The 15,708-nt window shown below is 33.5% G+C and overlaps 1 protein-coding gene across 4 annotated transcripts in view; it reads left to right on the forward strand.

Moving 5' to 3' along the window:
• LOC134714778 (leucine-rich repeat serine/threonine-protein kinase 1-like) overlaps positions 1-12,227 on the forward strand; it is a 62,492-nt gene extending 50,265 nt beyond the window's left edge. For all 4 annotated transcript variants that reach the window (XM_063576336.1, XM_063576332.1, XM_063576333.1 and 1 more), the window contains 9 exons: positions 459-682; positions 1,160-1,656; positions 2,445-2,702; positions 3,149-3,373; positions 4,958-5,086; positions 5,592-5,798; positions 6,175-6,354; positions 8,749-8,871; positions 9,448-12,227. In XM_063576336.1, the coding sequence (XP_063432406.1) occupies positions 459-682; positions 1,160-1,656; positions 2,445-2,702; positions 3,149-3,373; positions 4,958-5,086; positions 5,592-5,798; positions 6,175-6,354; positions 8,749-8,871; positions 9,448-10,761 (3,157 nt within the window). In that variant the 3' untranslated portion in view covers positions 10,762-12,227. The remainder of the gene's footprint in view (positions 1-458; positions 683-1,159; positions 1,657-2,444; positions 2,703-3,148; positions 3,374-4,957; positions 5,087-5,591; positions 5,799-6,174; positions 6,355-8,748; positions 8,872-9,447) is intronic.
• The last annotated feature ends 3,481 nt before the right edge of the window (positions 12,228-15,708 follow it).

The raw sequence follows: 15,708 nt of genomic DNA on the forward strand, positions 1-15,708 counted from the left end.
TGGTTTTAAATAGATATGTAAAAATGGCGAATATGTGTCCCACGTTGACAAAAAATTAGGAAATTTCAAACACCCTTTAATCCAACTTTTCAGACGATTTTACTCAAAACAAACACGTTTTCAAGCTAAGAATATTTTGCATTTGAAGTTATCTTCATATAGAAATATCAGTATACTTCAAAAAAATAAATACCTGAACATAAACTGAAGAAAACATGGAAAGATATGGCAAAAATGATCACCCCACTCTAAATGCTAGATGCAAATAAATATTTTCATGACATTTGTTGTTCATAAAGAAAAACAACAAATTTCTGTCATATTCACAAAATCTCTCTAAAATAGACGGGTTTCAGTTGAAAATTGATAGCTAAAAAGAGTTTTCCTAATTGTTAAAGATTATTTGATTTAATTGTAGTTGCATGATATTTGTCTATTTGTATTATTTTATTTAACAGTGGATTACAGATCGTAAAGAAAGATATGATTTATTGGGAAGATGGTTTGTATCTAGGACATGATTCTGGTTGCTTACTTGTGGAGGCCACCATTGTTCCACAAGGTCAAGGCATGGCTCCACACAGAGGTGTTTTGATAACAGTACAATCAACTAAGGGAGACTACTCCATCATGGGGATTGTTGTGGACGAGATTGATGACTTGCTCAATGATCATTACCCAGGTTTGTATAACACTTGTTGAACACTTATTTTATACCATTTATCGAAAAGAAATGAAACCTTCCACAGAATCACAATCTCTTGGTCAAGGTATTTCAACTTCTGTTAGTTTACTTGTTGCATTGTATATACAAAAGCTATTCTTTTCTGTGTAGTTTAATTATTCACAGATCCTCAGATTAATAGGGAAAATGAAGTAGCAGATATATGAGAATAGTTATACCTGCATGATCACTAAATAAACTCAAAAAGGGGTGTTCCCCTCAAGTATTTGAAACTTTCCACATTATCCACACAATATAAAGAAAAGATACTTTCAATGAGTTAAATGACAAGGATCCTAGAAAGGGATCTTTATAGTTACGATTTTCAAATCTTTTTGTTATCATATGTGTGTTTTAGTCAAAGATTTGAAGGATATGTATTTATTTTATTTATATATAGATAATTGTTAGAGTTATAACTTATATTTTTGTTAGGTTTAATGGAGTGGGATGAATATGGTCAGCCTAGAGTCCAGAGATATGCTATGTGTCCAGACTGTTATGACACGATCCATTCATTACCTAAGGGTCTTGACCATTTCTCAGTAGAGCACTGTGCTAGGCTCATTATGTCATCTGATACCATCACATGTCCTAAAAATCTAAAAATACCTCTGGTGCAATTAGTCCCAGAATTACTGATGCATGAAATTCCTAAAAAGTTTATAATAGACATTACAAAACTGTCAGTTGAAGAGGATAATCTGCTAGGTATTGGTGTCGCAGGTAAAGTTCTTAAAGGACAATATGGTGACGTTGATGTGGCTGTGAAGTTATACCACGGAGCACCGTATGCTGGCTTCCAATTGAGTAGTTTAGACAGTAGTTATCACACAGGAGGAGAAAAAGCTGAAGATAATGAAGAACAAGATGATATTTATAAAAATTATTCTGCTTACACCATTGATGTTGATGAAGCTAATAGTATCAAAGTAAGTTATCTGAATAATACTGTGGATTTATGAATTTTCCTGGGGTACCAATTTTCGTTGATTGAGGAAACTTCGTATATTCATGGATATTTGATTAACTGGTTTTACTGAGGTTAGTATACAGCTGGCATATACATGATTTGTAATTTGCTGAACATTTAGATTAGTGGTTCACCTATAACCACAAAATCATCAAAATTTGGCATCCTATGAATTATAATGAATTACCAGTATTCACGTAAATAACACATATTAAATATGATAGTAATTTATTAATCATTATTTGTTAAAAAGAGAACCTTTAAGAGATTGAGGAAATTAGAATAACTGTACATCTAGGATATTATTATATATCAAAAGATGTGATATGATTGTAACAACTTTTCACAGGAAAATATTCACTAAGATATAAGCACCTATAGGTAAAGGCTTCAACAGCATGTTTGCTCTGCTTCTTTGGTTCACATTACATATTAAATGTAATCTCTTCTTACTTACAGTGAAGGCAAATATGAGTATATGGAACCATAAATGCAAGATATTTGTTTAAATCAAGAATATTATACTCTTTATTCAGGAAGATTTTTATTAATACTGGAAATAATGCTGAGTTTAGTATCACAATAATAAGAAAGCACATTCTGATATGATATGAATATATACATCTGTATTAAGATTTTCCTGAAATTGCTATAATAAACCTAGATTGCACTTTTGTCCATTCTTCAAAAATCACAATAATAAATGAACGCAATAATTTCTTAATTTACAATAATTACTTTTTTCAGGCATGGAGAGCTTTTATGGAGATGAGACAAGAAGTGTTAGTTACCAGTAAACTTAATCATCCATATATTGTTTCCTTCCTTGGTATATCAATCAGACCAAGCCTGTTGATGTGTCTAGAGTTCGCTCCCCTTGGGAACTTTAGAACCAGTATTGATAAGGCCATAGTAAACAGGGAACCATTTAACAAATACAGAGACAAGGATAAAATCTTTCCTGCTGTGTTTGAAAAAGAAGTTACATATAAAATGTTGTTTCAGGTATGTTTCACTATTCTAAATTTACTTTGCGTCTCATGACCTCTTGAACACTGATTACTGGGTACTGGGGAATGATTTACGGACCTGTAATAAACTAAATGGAATAGCATGCTTTAACTGAGGAATCTAGAAAAAGCAGCTAATAAATTGTATAGACACTTTCAAGAATTGTGTCAGTGTCATATTTGAAAAACAATGAAAAAAAATGACAAAAGAAAATTCCAATGAATAACTCAGTCCTGTTAAAATCCTTATTTGGCATCATAACAAATGTATGTACTTTCAAGTTCATGTTAATAACCTGATATGGAACTGAAAGATGGACAGATAGACTAACAATGGGGCCAGTGGACCAATTGTGAATAAGTTTGATAGTTATCTGTTTATAAACTCTACATAAATAAAACTTTAGCGATAATAATATACCACATTTACTCTCATTTCAGATTGCTAGTGGCCTTGGATATCTTCACAAAAATGGAATTATATACAGAGATTTAAAATCAGACAATATACTAGTTTTCTCCCTTGAATTGAACTCTCCTGTCAATGTCAAACTCTCTGACTATGGTATATCAAGATTTTGTTCTTCTGGAGGTACTGTTGGACTAGTGGGAACACCAGGGTATCAGGCACCAGAAATTATTGAAGGGCAATCTTATGATGAAAAGGTACATACAACTTTTTAAAGTACATGCGGCCTCGGCTATGACAAAATTTACAAAACCTATAGTATAGAATTATGATTATAATGAAATAATATGTATATGTTTTATCCATATCTTTATCTATGCTAGACAAAGTTTTACTGTACAAGTATTTATTTTTTCATCCAGAGATTGTTTTAAAAATGTTAACCTGTAATTTTTTCTGTAAGGCCTTTAATGTCTTTTTACATTAATTCAATAAATCAGTGGCGGATCCAGAACTTTTCCTAAGGGGGGCCTGCTGACTGACCTAAGGGGGGACCCGCTCCAGACATGCTTCATTGATTCCCTATATAATAAAAAAAAAATAATATCCCATGATGGGGGAGGGGGGTGGGTGGGGTGGAGTCCGGGGCCCCAGGGACCCCCTATGTAAATATGAGGGGGTGGGGGTTGGAAGAAATCTTAGATTTTTCCATAATTATTATAATAAATGTTTATGGAAATTATGATTAGAAGGAAATACAGCTGTTTCCTCATTTAAAAAAAAAATCATTTCCATTAGTGGAATTAGTTCTTATCTGCTTTACTATGAAAGTGAATCACTTCAATGAAATCATAATAACATGTTTCCCTCATATGATTTATCCTAGTATGGATCAAACCAAGGACTTTAAATCAACATTTGCTGCTTTAACCTGCAAGGATGATTTATATTCAAATATGAGCTTAGACTCACTGTCATTTTAATGTGTCTGGGAAAGGTGATATGCTAAACTTGTCTGGGTGATCATGGTGATAAATCTTTAAGTTACTGTACTGTGGATTCATTATTATTCGTTGGATACCAATTTTTGTTGATTTTGTTGGAACAGAAGAACCATGAAATTAAATATTCAACAAATTTCAAATTTCCTATAGACTTGTACGCACACTATTGCAAAATCATAAAATAAAATATTCAAGAACATGTAAGTTTTCCTCAATCTAAGAAAATTAGTACAGAAGAAAAAAAAAAATCAACAGTATAATGTAATGTTACCTTGTGAGCCAGTTTATCTTACTCTGCATGGCCACCTCTTGTAAAACATGTGGCATTAAAATAGTGTCGTCCAGAACATGTATCATATATCTTGTAATTTTTGCTTGATGTTAAGGGAGTTCGCTTCTCAGTTTCAATGTAATTAACTTTTCTAAACACTAGTTTCTATAGATAGGGAATAAATAAAGAAATCCAAAGAGCCAAAAAAATATATAGATCACCATGCTTGTTTTCGAGATTATAGCCATTGAAATTATGGCGGGAAAATATTCTCTCTTGACTTTTCCATAGCTTTATCATTGACAAGTTGAAGTTCGCAAAAACTGTTAATAAGTAATTAAAAATTTATAAGACTTTTACAGATGGCTTATCATTATACATGTAAAAGATTTACCAAAAAAAAATGGGGGTCACCAGGCAAAATATTTCAAGGCATTCAAATGGATAAAACCAGAGGATTCCGAAAATCTGACAAAAATCTAAAACACGACAAGCCAGCTTCCTTAAACAGCCATCAATCAAACAGTTTTCAGCAGACAAACTATTTGTTTATTTGTCATTTACAGGTTGACATATTTTCCTTCTCCATGGTGATATATGAGGTGTTGTCAGGAAGGAGACCTTTTGAAGAATACAAAAATTTTGCACAAATTTCTACAGCAATGAAAACTCAGTCAAAAAGACCGAATCTAAAGGTAAATTTGGTACACAAATGCAAACAATTACACTTTCAAATAATAGAATGTACTTCATGTCCGGTCATTAATAAAAAAAAAGCAAGCAGAAGGCACATTTTGGGTCTTGTTTGGTCCTGTAAATAAAAGGAAAATGAAAATGTTACAATATCATTATAAAAACATAATTAATCTTCAGAAGAAAAGTTTAAAAAAGAATTGAAATAAAGCAATCCTTGACAACACAATATGACTCTTGACATTAAAGTGAAATCAAAAGGGAGATTTTGCAGATTTTAGGCAAAAATAGGCTAGTTTTGATAAAATGTTGGCTAAATTTATGTGTTTATTTTAGTGCGGTAATCTACCAGGACACTTATACTCCTTATCGCTATTTCTGGCTGGCCAGAGAATCTGTCCAGCTTGAACTATTGGTACATACAACAATAACTTTTCCTTTGTGGTGTCAGATATTTTGTATCATTACGTAAAATTTTCTCAACCTATGATATTTTTTTCCCTGTAGGATTACAATGTTGACCCAGGATTCCCATCTGTAGAACAGTTAATGAGAGATTGTTGGGCCAGGTCAGCTGAGAAGAGGCCGTCTGCTGAAGATATTGTTTCAGATTTGTGGATGAGATCCATTCAGTTTATATCATTAAAGAAGACTTTTAAGTTACCATGTTTACTGAAAGATGGACCAATTGACTGCATATCATTCACTTCTGATGTATGTATAATTTCGCTAACAAAATATCGGAGTTATATTATGAAAGCAGGCTTATATGAATAAATAGATGTGGTATGAGTGCCAATGGTACAACTCTCCATCCAAGTCACAATGTAAAAAGTCAAAATTTATAGGTATTGCTTATGAGTTCGTTCTCCAGCTCCGGGTCAACCACAGACTGAAGAAGTGCTTTCTGTTTCTAAATATGCACATACAATTTTATAGTACTGTAGGAACAAAATTATATGAATTTTACTTGAATTTTAATCAAGGAATCTCAAAAAATATTGAAATTTATTCTAAGAACTTGATTTTGTGGATGAATTTTGTAAATTCTGATATATTTTCTATAATTTATAAACTTTTAAAATTATAGTCTCGAAAAGCAGAAACTATATGGTTGTGGGAAGGATCTGAAGATGGTAGAAAATATACTACACTAGATAAATATACTACTAAAGATAATAATGGTTGTGTTCCACCTGGTGATACTCTACCTGGCAGCAGGGTGACCTGTATGTGTCAGGTGGACAAAGATATCTGGATAGGTACTGAGGTAGGTTACTAAGGTAGCAAGATCATGTGATCTGTATGTGTCAGGTGGACAAAGATATCTGGATAGGTACTGAGGTAGGTTACTACGGTAACAAGATCATGTGATCTGTATGTGTCAGGTGGACAAAGATATCTGGATAGGTACTGAGGTAGGTATCTAAGGTAACAAGGTCATGTGACCTGTATGTGTCAGAAGGACAAAGATATCTGGATAGGTACTGAGGTAGGTATCTAAGGTAACAAGGTCATGTGATCTGTATGTGTCAGAAGGACAAAGATATCTGGATAGGTACTGAGGTAGGTTACTAAGGTAGCAAGATCATGTGACCTGTATGTGTCAGGTGGACAAAGATATCTGGATAGGTACTGAGGTAGGTATCTAAGGTAACAAGGTCATGTGACTTGTATGTGTCAGGTGGACAAAGATATCTGGATAGGTACTGAGGTAGGTTACTAACGTAACAGGATCATGTGACTTGTATGTGTCAGGTGGACAAAGATATCTGGATAGGTACTGAGGTAGGTATCTAAGGTAACAAGGTCATGTGACTTGTATGTGTCAGGTGGACAAAGATATCTGGATAGGTACTGAGGTAGGTATCTAAGGTAACAAGGTCATGTGACTTGTATGTGTCAGGTGGACAAAGATATCTGGATAGGTACTGAGGTAGGTTTCTACGGTAACAAGGTCATGTGATCTGTATGTGTCAGGTGGACAAAGATATCTGGATAGGTACTGAGGTAGGTATCTAAGGTAACAAGGTCATGTGACCTGTATGTGTCAGGTGGACAAAGATATCTGGATAGGTACTGAGGTAGGTTACTAAGGTAGCAAGATCATGTGACTTGTATGTGTCAGGTGGACAAAGATATCTGGATAGGTACTGAGGTAGGTATCTAAGGTAACAAGGTCATGTGACCTGTATGTGTCAGGTGGACAAAGATATCTGGATAGGTACTAAGGTAGGTATCTAAGGTAGCAAGGTCGTGTGATCTGTATGTGTCAGGTGGACAAAGATATCTGGATAGGTACTGAGGTAGGTTACTAACGTAACAAGATCATGTGACCTGTATGTGTCAGAAGGACAAAGATATCTGGATAGGTACTGAGGTAGGTTTCTACGGTAACAAGATCATGTGATCTGTATGTGTCAGAAGGTCAAAGATATCTGGAAAGGTACTGAGGTAGGTTACTAAGGTAGCAAGATCATGTGACCTGTATGTGTCAGGTGGACAAAGATATCTGGATAGGTACTGAGGTAGGTATCTAAGGTAACAAGGTCATGTGATCTGTATGTGTCAGGTGGACAAAGATATCTGGATAGGTACTGAGGTAGGTTACTAAGGTAACAAGGTCATGTGATCTGTATGTGTCAGGTGGACAAAGATATCTGGATAGGTACTGAGGTAGGTTTCTACGGTAACAAGATCATGTGATCTGTATGTGTCAGAAGGTCAAAGATATCTGGATAGGTACTGAGGTAGGTTACTAAGGTAGCAAGATCATGTGACCTGTATGTGTCAGGTGGACAAAGATATCTGGATAGGTACTGAAGTAGGTATCTAAGGTAACAAGGTCATGTGATCTGTATGTGTCAGGTGGACAAAGATATCTGGATAGGTACTGAGGTAGGTTACTAAGGTAGCAAGATCATGTGACTTGTATGTGTCAGGTGGACAAAGATATCTGGATAGGTACTGAGGTAGGTTACTAAGGTAGCAAGGTCATGTGACCTGTATGTGTCAGGTGGACAAAGATATCTGGATAGGTACTGAGGTAGGTTACTAAGGTAGCAAGGTCATGTGATCTGTATGTGTCAGAAGGACAAAGATATCTTGATAGGTACTGAGGTAGGTTTCTACGGTAACAAGATCATGTGACCTGTATGTGTCAGGTGGACAAAGATATCTGGTTAGGTACTGAGGTAGGTTACTAAGGTAGCAAGGTCATGTGACCTGTATGTGTCAGGTGGACAAAGATATCTGGATAGGTACTGAGGTAGGTATCTAAGGTAACAAGGTCATGTGATCTGTATGTGTCAGAAGGACAAAGATATCTTGATAGGTACTGAGGTATGTATCTAAGGTAACAAGGGGCCTTGGTAGCAGAGTGGTCTAAGTAGTTACTACTGTAATCACTAGCCAGTCAATACTGAGGTTGTGAGTTGGAACCCTGCTTGTGCAGATGCACTTGACTCCAATCTTTTTTGTTAAGGATAGTCAGTTTTCCTATTGAAGGCCGTTGGTTTTCTCTGGGCACTCTGGCTTTCTCCATCAATAAAAACTGTGTGAATTGAGAGTTGGAAATTTAGGCTGGAATTTATTTTAGGCAGGAGTCTACTGCATCCTTGTCTAATTATTGTTTATATCATGCATATTTTTGTTTATTATACAGGGTTATAAGATTGAGACCTACAGTCATCAGTGCTTTGTCAAGAAGGAGAAGAAACCTTTATGTACTTTTGCTACACCTTATGCCATAGCAACAAGTATTCAGTTTATAAAACAAGACTCACAGGTGACTTAATATTTGATTCTCCACTTTGTTGTCATGACATCAAATTACAGTATAATTAGTCTAACTGTTACACTAAATTTGCCATTTCAGAATCTTTTGTATTCTGGACATTAAGCTCAATAGTGAACACCAAAGCAATTTGTTGGTTTACAATGTTCTACAATGAAATTTGAATCGATGATGTAATATTTTAGTTTACTATTTCATTACTCCGAGAGAGACAATGTAAAATCAGGCACAATTTTTACCAACTTATGAAGTTGTCTGCTTTTTTAATACAAACATTTTCATCATCATATAAATCAAACCAAGCATACACAATATTAAGGAAACCTTATATATATAAACAAAGGCAAATAAAAACAATGTGATAAAAAACAAATAAAAGAAATAATTGGATTTATGTGGATATTGAAACATTATTTTCACTTTGGTTTACATTTAGGGACAGTGGTAAATTAATCTGATTTAATAATTCCATAATAAAAATACAAGCAAAAAACAGTAGTTAAGGATACTCTTGAAGTCTGTAGTAGCTTTGAGAGTTGTATATAAACATTATTAAATATTTTTCAGGAGGACAGAAAAGTATATGTGACCCTTGATACAGGAAAAGTAATGGTATTTGAACCAGTTAGTAAAACTGTTACAATACGAAATATTCGTGGACAAACACACACAAGTGAGGCTCTGTGTGGATGGAGAACTACTAAAACATTGACAATTGGCAATTCTCCAGCTACATGTATGGCTAACATTCCACCAAGTGGACAGTCCAGAAATGAAATATGGATTGGTTGTGGTGGCAGTATATGTGTTGTTAGTAATTCCACTTGTATGGTGGAGGACCACGTACCTGTCCAAAGACTTGTTAAAAATACAGCATTACATACGACAAGAATGGTTAAATCCCTGGTCTATTACGATGATAGAGTATGGTGCTTAATAAACGATAGTGCTATTGTAATTGAATTTGACGTAGACTTAAGATTACCAACATACATTTTGGTAATGGACGATTATTCACCTACTGGATTTGTAGTTTCTGAATATATATCTGGCATAAGCTTGTCAGGTAGTTCTGAGTCTATAGATATGGTATCATCAGTATTAAAGTCAGTTGATATTTGTGGAAGTAAGAGACCTAATGCAGGCTACTTCAATATAAATGCAAATTTTAATGATGTTCAGGATGAAGATAATAGTGATCAAGTCATGGAGTCGGGAGACTTTGAAAATGACAGTGACCTTAATGAGTGCACATGGATTGTATCTGACGATAAAGCAGACAAAAGTGATCCACCACCAGTACCAAAAAGAACGCCAACAATCAAAACAGCCCCTGTTAAACTGGGTGAAACACCTCCACCAGTGCCACTGCGACCACATCGTAAACCACCTATCATCCCACCACGAAGTCCAAGACCAGGGTCTCGGTCATCAAGCTGTAGTAGCTTGCCAAAGACTGATGTCAGACCTAAGATTAGAGTATCGTCTTCTGTGTCTGGTGGTAGTCAGAAAGAAATGGACGAGTCCATAAAAGTATGCTCTATTGTAAATGTTGGTGACACTTTGTGGGTTGGTCGTAACTATGGTGATATCTTAATTGTAAATATAGGTCAGAGAAATTCATATCAGTATGGTGAGGTGATCACAGTTTTAAAAGTAACGCCTTCAGCTCACATGGGAAATGACGTTGAGGTATTGTTATCTACCGGAAGTTCTGTGATATCATTAAGTAAAATTGGTGACAGTAAAAAGGGAGAAGTCATTTCCTGGGAACCATATAACAGCACCGACATCAAAAGAATTCAGAACTATTGGTCAATGAAGAGGAATTCTGAAGATGTATCACATGAAACTGAAATTAAAGACATTGGAAAATTCTAAGGACAAGCAAAAAAAATGTGTTTTTAAGTTTTTTTGAAAAAAAAACCTGAGATTGGAAATTTCTGAGGCCTAACAGAAATGTAGGGTGTAAAGGGTCTCCTCTTTTTGAAAAATAGGGTATTAAAAAAGGTAGCAATTTGAAATCCATTTTTCTTAATTTGTTTATTAGACCTAAATCTTATCAACATTCACTGCAGACAGTGTTGCTAGAAACTATCATGTAGAATTTTGGAGTGGGGAAACCTCACTATATCATCAAAAATTGTTCTGACTAGTTACAAACATGTGGCTGACATTGGAGCTTGGTGAGATTTAGGTGGGGTACAAGGAAGACAATTGACCCTCTCCAACAGTCAAATGAAAGAGGACACTAACTAACCTCTACACTTTATACATCCTACAGAAAAGCTGCTTTTTCTTTCCTTTTTTTTGTCACTCTCAGCAAAAATTAATGCTATTTGTGTAAAAAATATTCAACATCCAACTTCCACTTCATAATTAGAGACTACTATTTGTCTTGTTCTATGCTGAGGGCCTGAAAGTGACCTGTTATCACATCTTTTTCTTATATGATGGATAGTTTCATTTTAAAACAATCATACCACTTTTTATCAAGATTTATATAGTTGAAGAAGTTTGATTGAACCCTATATTTAGCAAATTTAGATAAAATACCAAAAACTATTTAAAAAATCCATATTATTGTTGTAATTATTAATCACTTGAAATCCATGCTGTAAATTAAAAGCAATTAGATAGAGCTTTTTATTTATTTATAGCTACATTTTTGTATGTTCATCTGTTCACATTTATAAGATATAGCATTAATTTTTTGATTTTCATAAATAGCACCATTAACTTTATATAGCGTGTATATCTTGATTTATCATTGATATCATGTACATCGTGTATATATTTCATGTGTCCAGTTCTATTTGAGTACATCTCAATATGTGTCCATTGCCCAAAGTTCTTTTTTTTATCATAAACTTAACAGCAACAAGGACAACCACTAAAGTTAAGTTAATGTCACATACTCATCATTCCCTCTGTTTAGTGAAATGATTTTTATTCCTAGAGTAATTGGAATGTATTTCAAAACCCATTGTCCCTCCCCATATTCTTAAGAACTCTATTTATTGTTGCAATTTTATAAACCACAGTCCTGATAATATTTTTATAGATATATTTCTATGACTCTAAAATGTATAGTGAGAATGTATTATTTTTATCAATTACAATCATATTGACACTTTTCATATGTAGCTTGCTGCAATTGTTTGGTGCTTACTATTGCTATATTGTTATATTTTTATAAAACATTTTGATAGTTTGTTACAAAATATAGTTTGATTGAATATTTATTAGTTACCAATCCAGATATTGTTGACAATTAATGTATTGCACTGTTATTATCATTTATGTAATAATAAACTGTTATTTGTTCAAAATAAACATTGTTAGATGAAACATAAGTGTTACAGAGACTATCATCTAGAAAATCATTAAATTTTTGCAAAGATTGCGACATATATTGTAGAATATGAAGAAGAAATATGTTCTAGATAGTATGTTCCAATGAACTCTGATCAATTGAGGTGGTTAAGATACTGAACATGTTCAGGTCAAACTGTAGACTTTAAAATTGGCATTTTCTACTTCTTCTGCATGACACATGGTATTGAGAAAATAAAGGGGGGATGTGTCAATGGAACACAGGTGATGCCCCCACTTTCATAGCATGAGGTCAAGGTCATATAAACCAAACAAGAGATACATGTACACCTCACAATCATTCAATACACTTAATATAGTTGACATATTGCTTAGTTTCTTAGAAATTGACTTAACCATTAAACCTAAACATTGACCAATGAACCATGAAAATGAGGTCAAGGTCAGATGAACAATGCCAGGCAAACATATACAGCTTACAATTCTTCCATACAACACATATATTTGACCTATTGCTTATAGTATATAAGAAAAACACACCAAAACACAAAGCTAAATCACCGAAAATGAGGTCAAGGTCAAATTAAACCTGTAAGACTGACATGCACATCATCAAATCTTTCTGTGCACCAACTAAAGTTGACTTATTGCATATAGTATTAGAAAAAAAAGACCAAAACTCAAAATTTAAACTTTGACCACTAAACCATGGAAATGAGGTTAAGGTCAGATGACACCTGCCAGCTAGATATGTACAACTTACAATCATTCCATACACCAAATATGATACTTATAGATCTAATGCGTACAGTAAAAGAAAAATAGACCAAAACACAAAAACTTAACTTTAACCACTGAACCATGAAAATGAGGTCAAGGTCAGATGAAACTTGCCAGTTAAACATGTACACCTTACAGTCCTTCCATAACCAAATATACGAGACCTATTGTTTAAAGTTTTTGAGATAATGACTTAACCACCAATACTTAACCTTTTTCACTGATCCATGAAATGTGGTGGAGGTCAAGTGAAAACTGTCTGACAGGCATGAGAATCTTGCAAGGTACGCTCATACTAAATATAGTTATCCTATTACTCATAAGAGAGAAATTAACATTACAAAAAATCCTCTTTTTTTTAATTTGTCACTGAACCATGAAAATGAGGCCAAGGATCATGCACATGTGACAGACAAAATTTTCGTAATATGAGGCATCTATATACAAAATATGAAGCATCCAGGTCTTCCATCTTCTATAATAAAAAGCTTTCAAGAAGTAAGCTCATACCACTGCCGCCCCTAACAGATCACTATCCCTGTCAAGCTTTTTATTACAAAAGTGGCAGGCTCAACAAAAAACTAACGCTGAGCAATGAGCCTTGAAATAAAACTTGCCAGACTGACATGTACATTGTAAAATATTTCTGTACACTAAATATAATTGACCTATTGCATATATACTTAAAAAAAAAGACAGAAACACAAAAACTTAACTTTAACCTTTTAACCACGAAAATGATGACGCCTGCTAGTTGAACATGTACATCTTACAATCACTCCATTCACCAAACAAATGTAGTTGACCTATTGCTTTTAGTATCTGATATATGGACTTGACCATGAAAACTTAACCTTGTTCACTGATCCATGAAATGAGGTTGAGTTCAGATATAAACCGTCTGAATGGCATGAGGACATGATAAATATAGTTAACCAATTGCTCATAAAAAAAGAGAAATTAAGATTACAAAAATCTCTATTTTTTCTTCAAGTAGTCATTGAACTATGAAAACGAGCTCAAGTACAAAGGGCATATGACAGATGGAAACTTGGCTTGGCAACGTATTACAACGTTTTCTCAGAGTAACAATCTGCTCTATCACCCTTTCAGCTATTTGAAAATTTCATTACATTCAGTGGCCGGAAACTTTTTGAATGAATGTCTATGGTCCATCCTATAAAGACTGTTTTCTGGTAAATTTGTAATAATAATAACAAAGTACAATATATTCATTTTTTAAAATTTATTCCATTTATTACTTTGGTACAATTGTAGATTCATAATCCATACTAACTCAGATAAATATCATTTTATAATAATGATAATTACACTATTAAAAACACATTTTTAAGGCATTCAGAAGTCATAAATCTTATACTTCACCTTAACTATTGGACTTAACAGACATACAATGTATATTAATAATATTGCTGTGTCGAAGCATGGCCAACAAGGATCTCAAACCACACTGTTCTACTTTCTGCATTGATAATAATTACAATGAAATTCAAATTTTTGAAAGTGTATCATTTTGACAAAAGATAAAATCGTGAAGTTATTGATAGTACATCAGAGTGTTGTCTGGATCCCTGTAAGTCATGCCAAGAGATGCATGATCTCTATTTTGATTGGATAGATCTTATATGTAACAACTGATTACATTTATAATGCAACATAACATTTTATTATCACAGTTTATTTTGTATATAACAATTTTAATATAGCATGCAGTTTTTTAATAAGATGTTTTCATTTGAAAGTTTTACATAATACTTCAAGTCAAAACACATCAAAAGCATGTTTTTTTCATACATTATTTTATTAGTAACAATTAAAACATGTACATTGTTTTTTTTATTTAAGGAATGACTGTAATATTCTTCTGTCTAAGAAGAAATGACATAAAAAATGTGGTCACACTGAATAATGCGTGTAGCGGGTTATTTAAGTGTGCACCACATTTTTTATGTTATTTCGAATAGACAGAAAAAATATTACAGTCATTTCTTATAATTTAATTTTAAAGTCCATTTTAAACGTCACAGTAACATGACTAAATATGTCTATGGGCGCGTAACAAAATAATGTCAGCCAATCAGAAGACGCGTTACATCCAAAATTAAGTTATTTAACAGTAACATAATCATGCATGGTCTAGATCTATTGATATCCCATAACAATCATTGCAACATTATTTCCAAATACTAATAAAAGTTAGAACCATGGCACAAAGAAAACAATACAGAAAAATTCTTCACAAAATAATGGACAATCCACATTTACAATTATAAGGGTATTACGAAAAAAGCTTGCTTTTGTATTTTGAAAGATTTAATAAAAAGCAAATTATCTGTAAATGAAACAGTAGTCATTTCTGATTTGATTAAAAATGAAGCCGATTTTTGCTTCCTTGCAACAAAAGTCTTGTTTGTATTTCAAGATAATTGATAATGGTCACAATTTTCAGACTTACAATTTCATTCAAAACAAACATTTTTAAATTTCATACAAATAATTTGACAGCATGATGAAACAGCCTTTTGTTTTGGCGTTACTTAAGAATTGAATGCTTCTTTTTGTAAATTTATTGGGGTGTAAAAGCGTTGACCGAAGTACATTTTGTATGAGGCGCGGAAGCGCTTCATTCTAAAAATGTACGCACGATCAACGCTTTTACAACCCTATAAAGTTACAAAAAGAAGCATTCAA

This window comes from Mytilus trossulus, chromosome 4 (genome assembly GCF_036588685.1).
Source record: "Mytilus trossulus isolate FHL-02 chromosome 4, PNRI_Mtr1.1.1.hap1, whole genome shotgun sequence".
Classification (NCBI taxonomy): Eukaryota; Metazoa; Mollusca; class Bivalvia; order Mytilida; family Mytilidae; genus Mytilus; species Mytilus trossulus.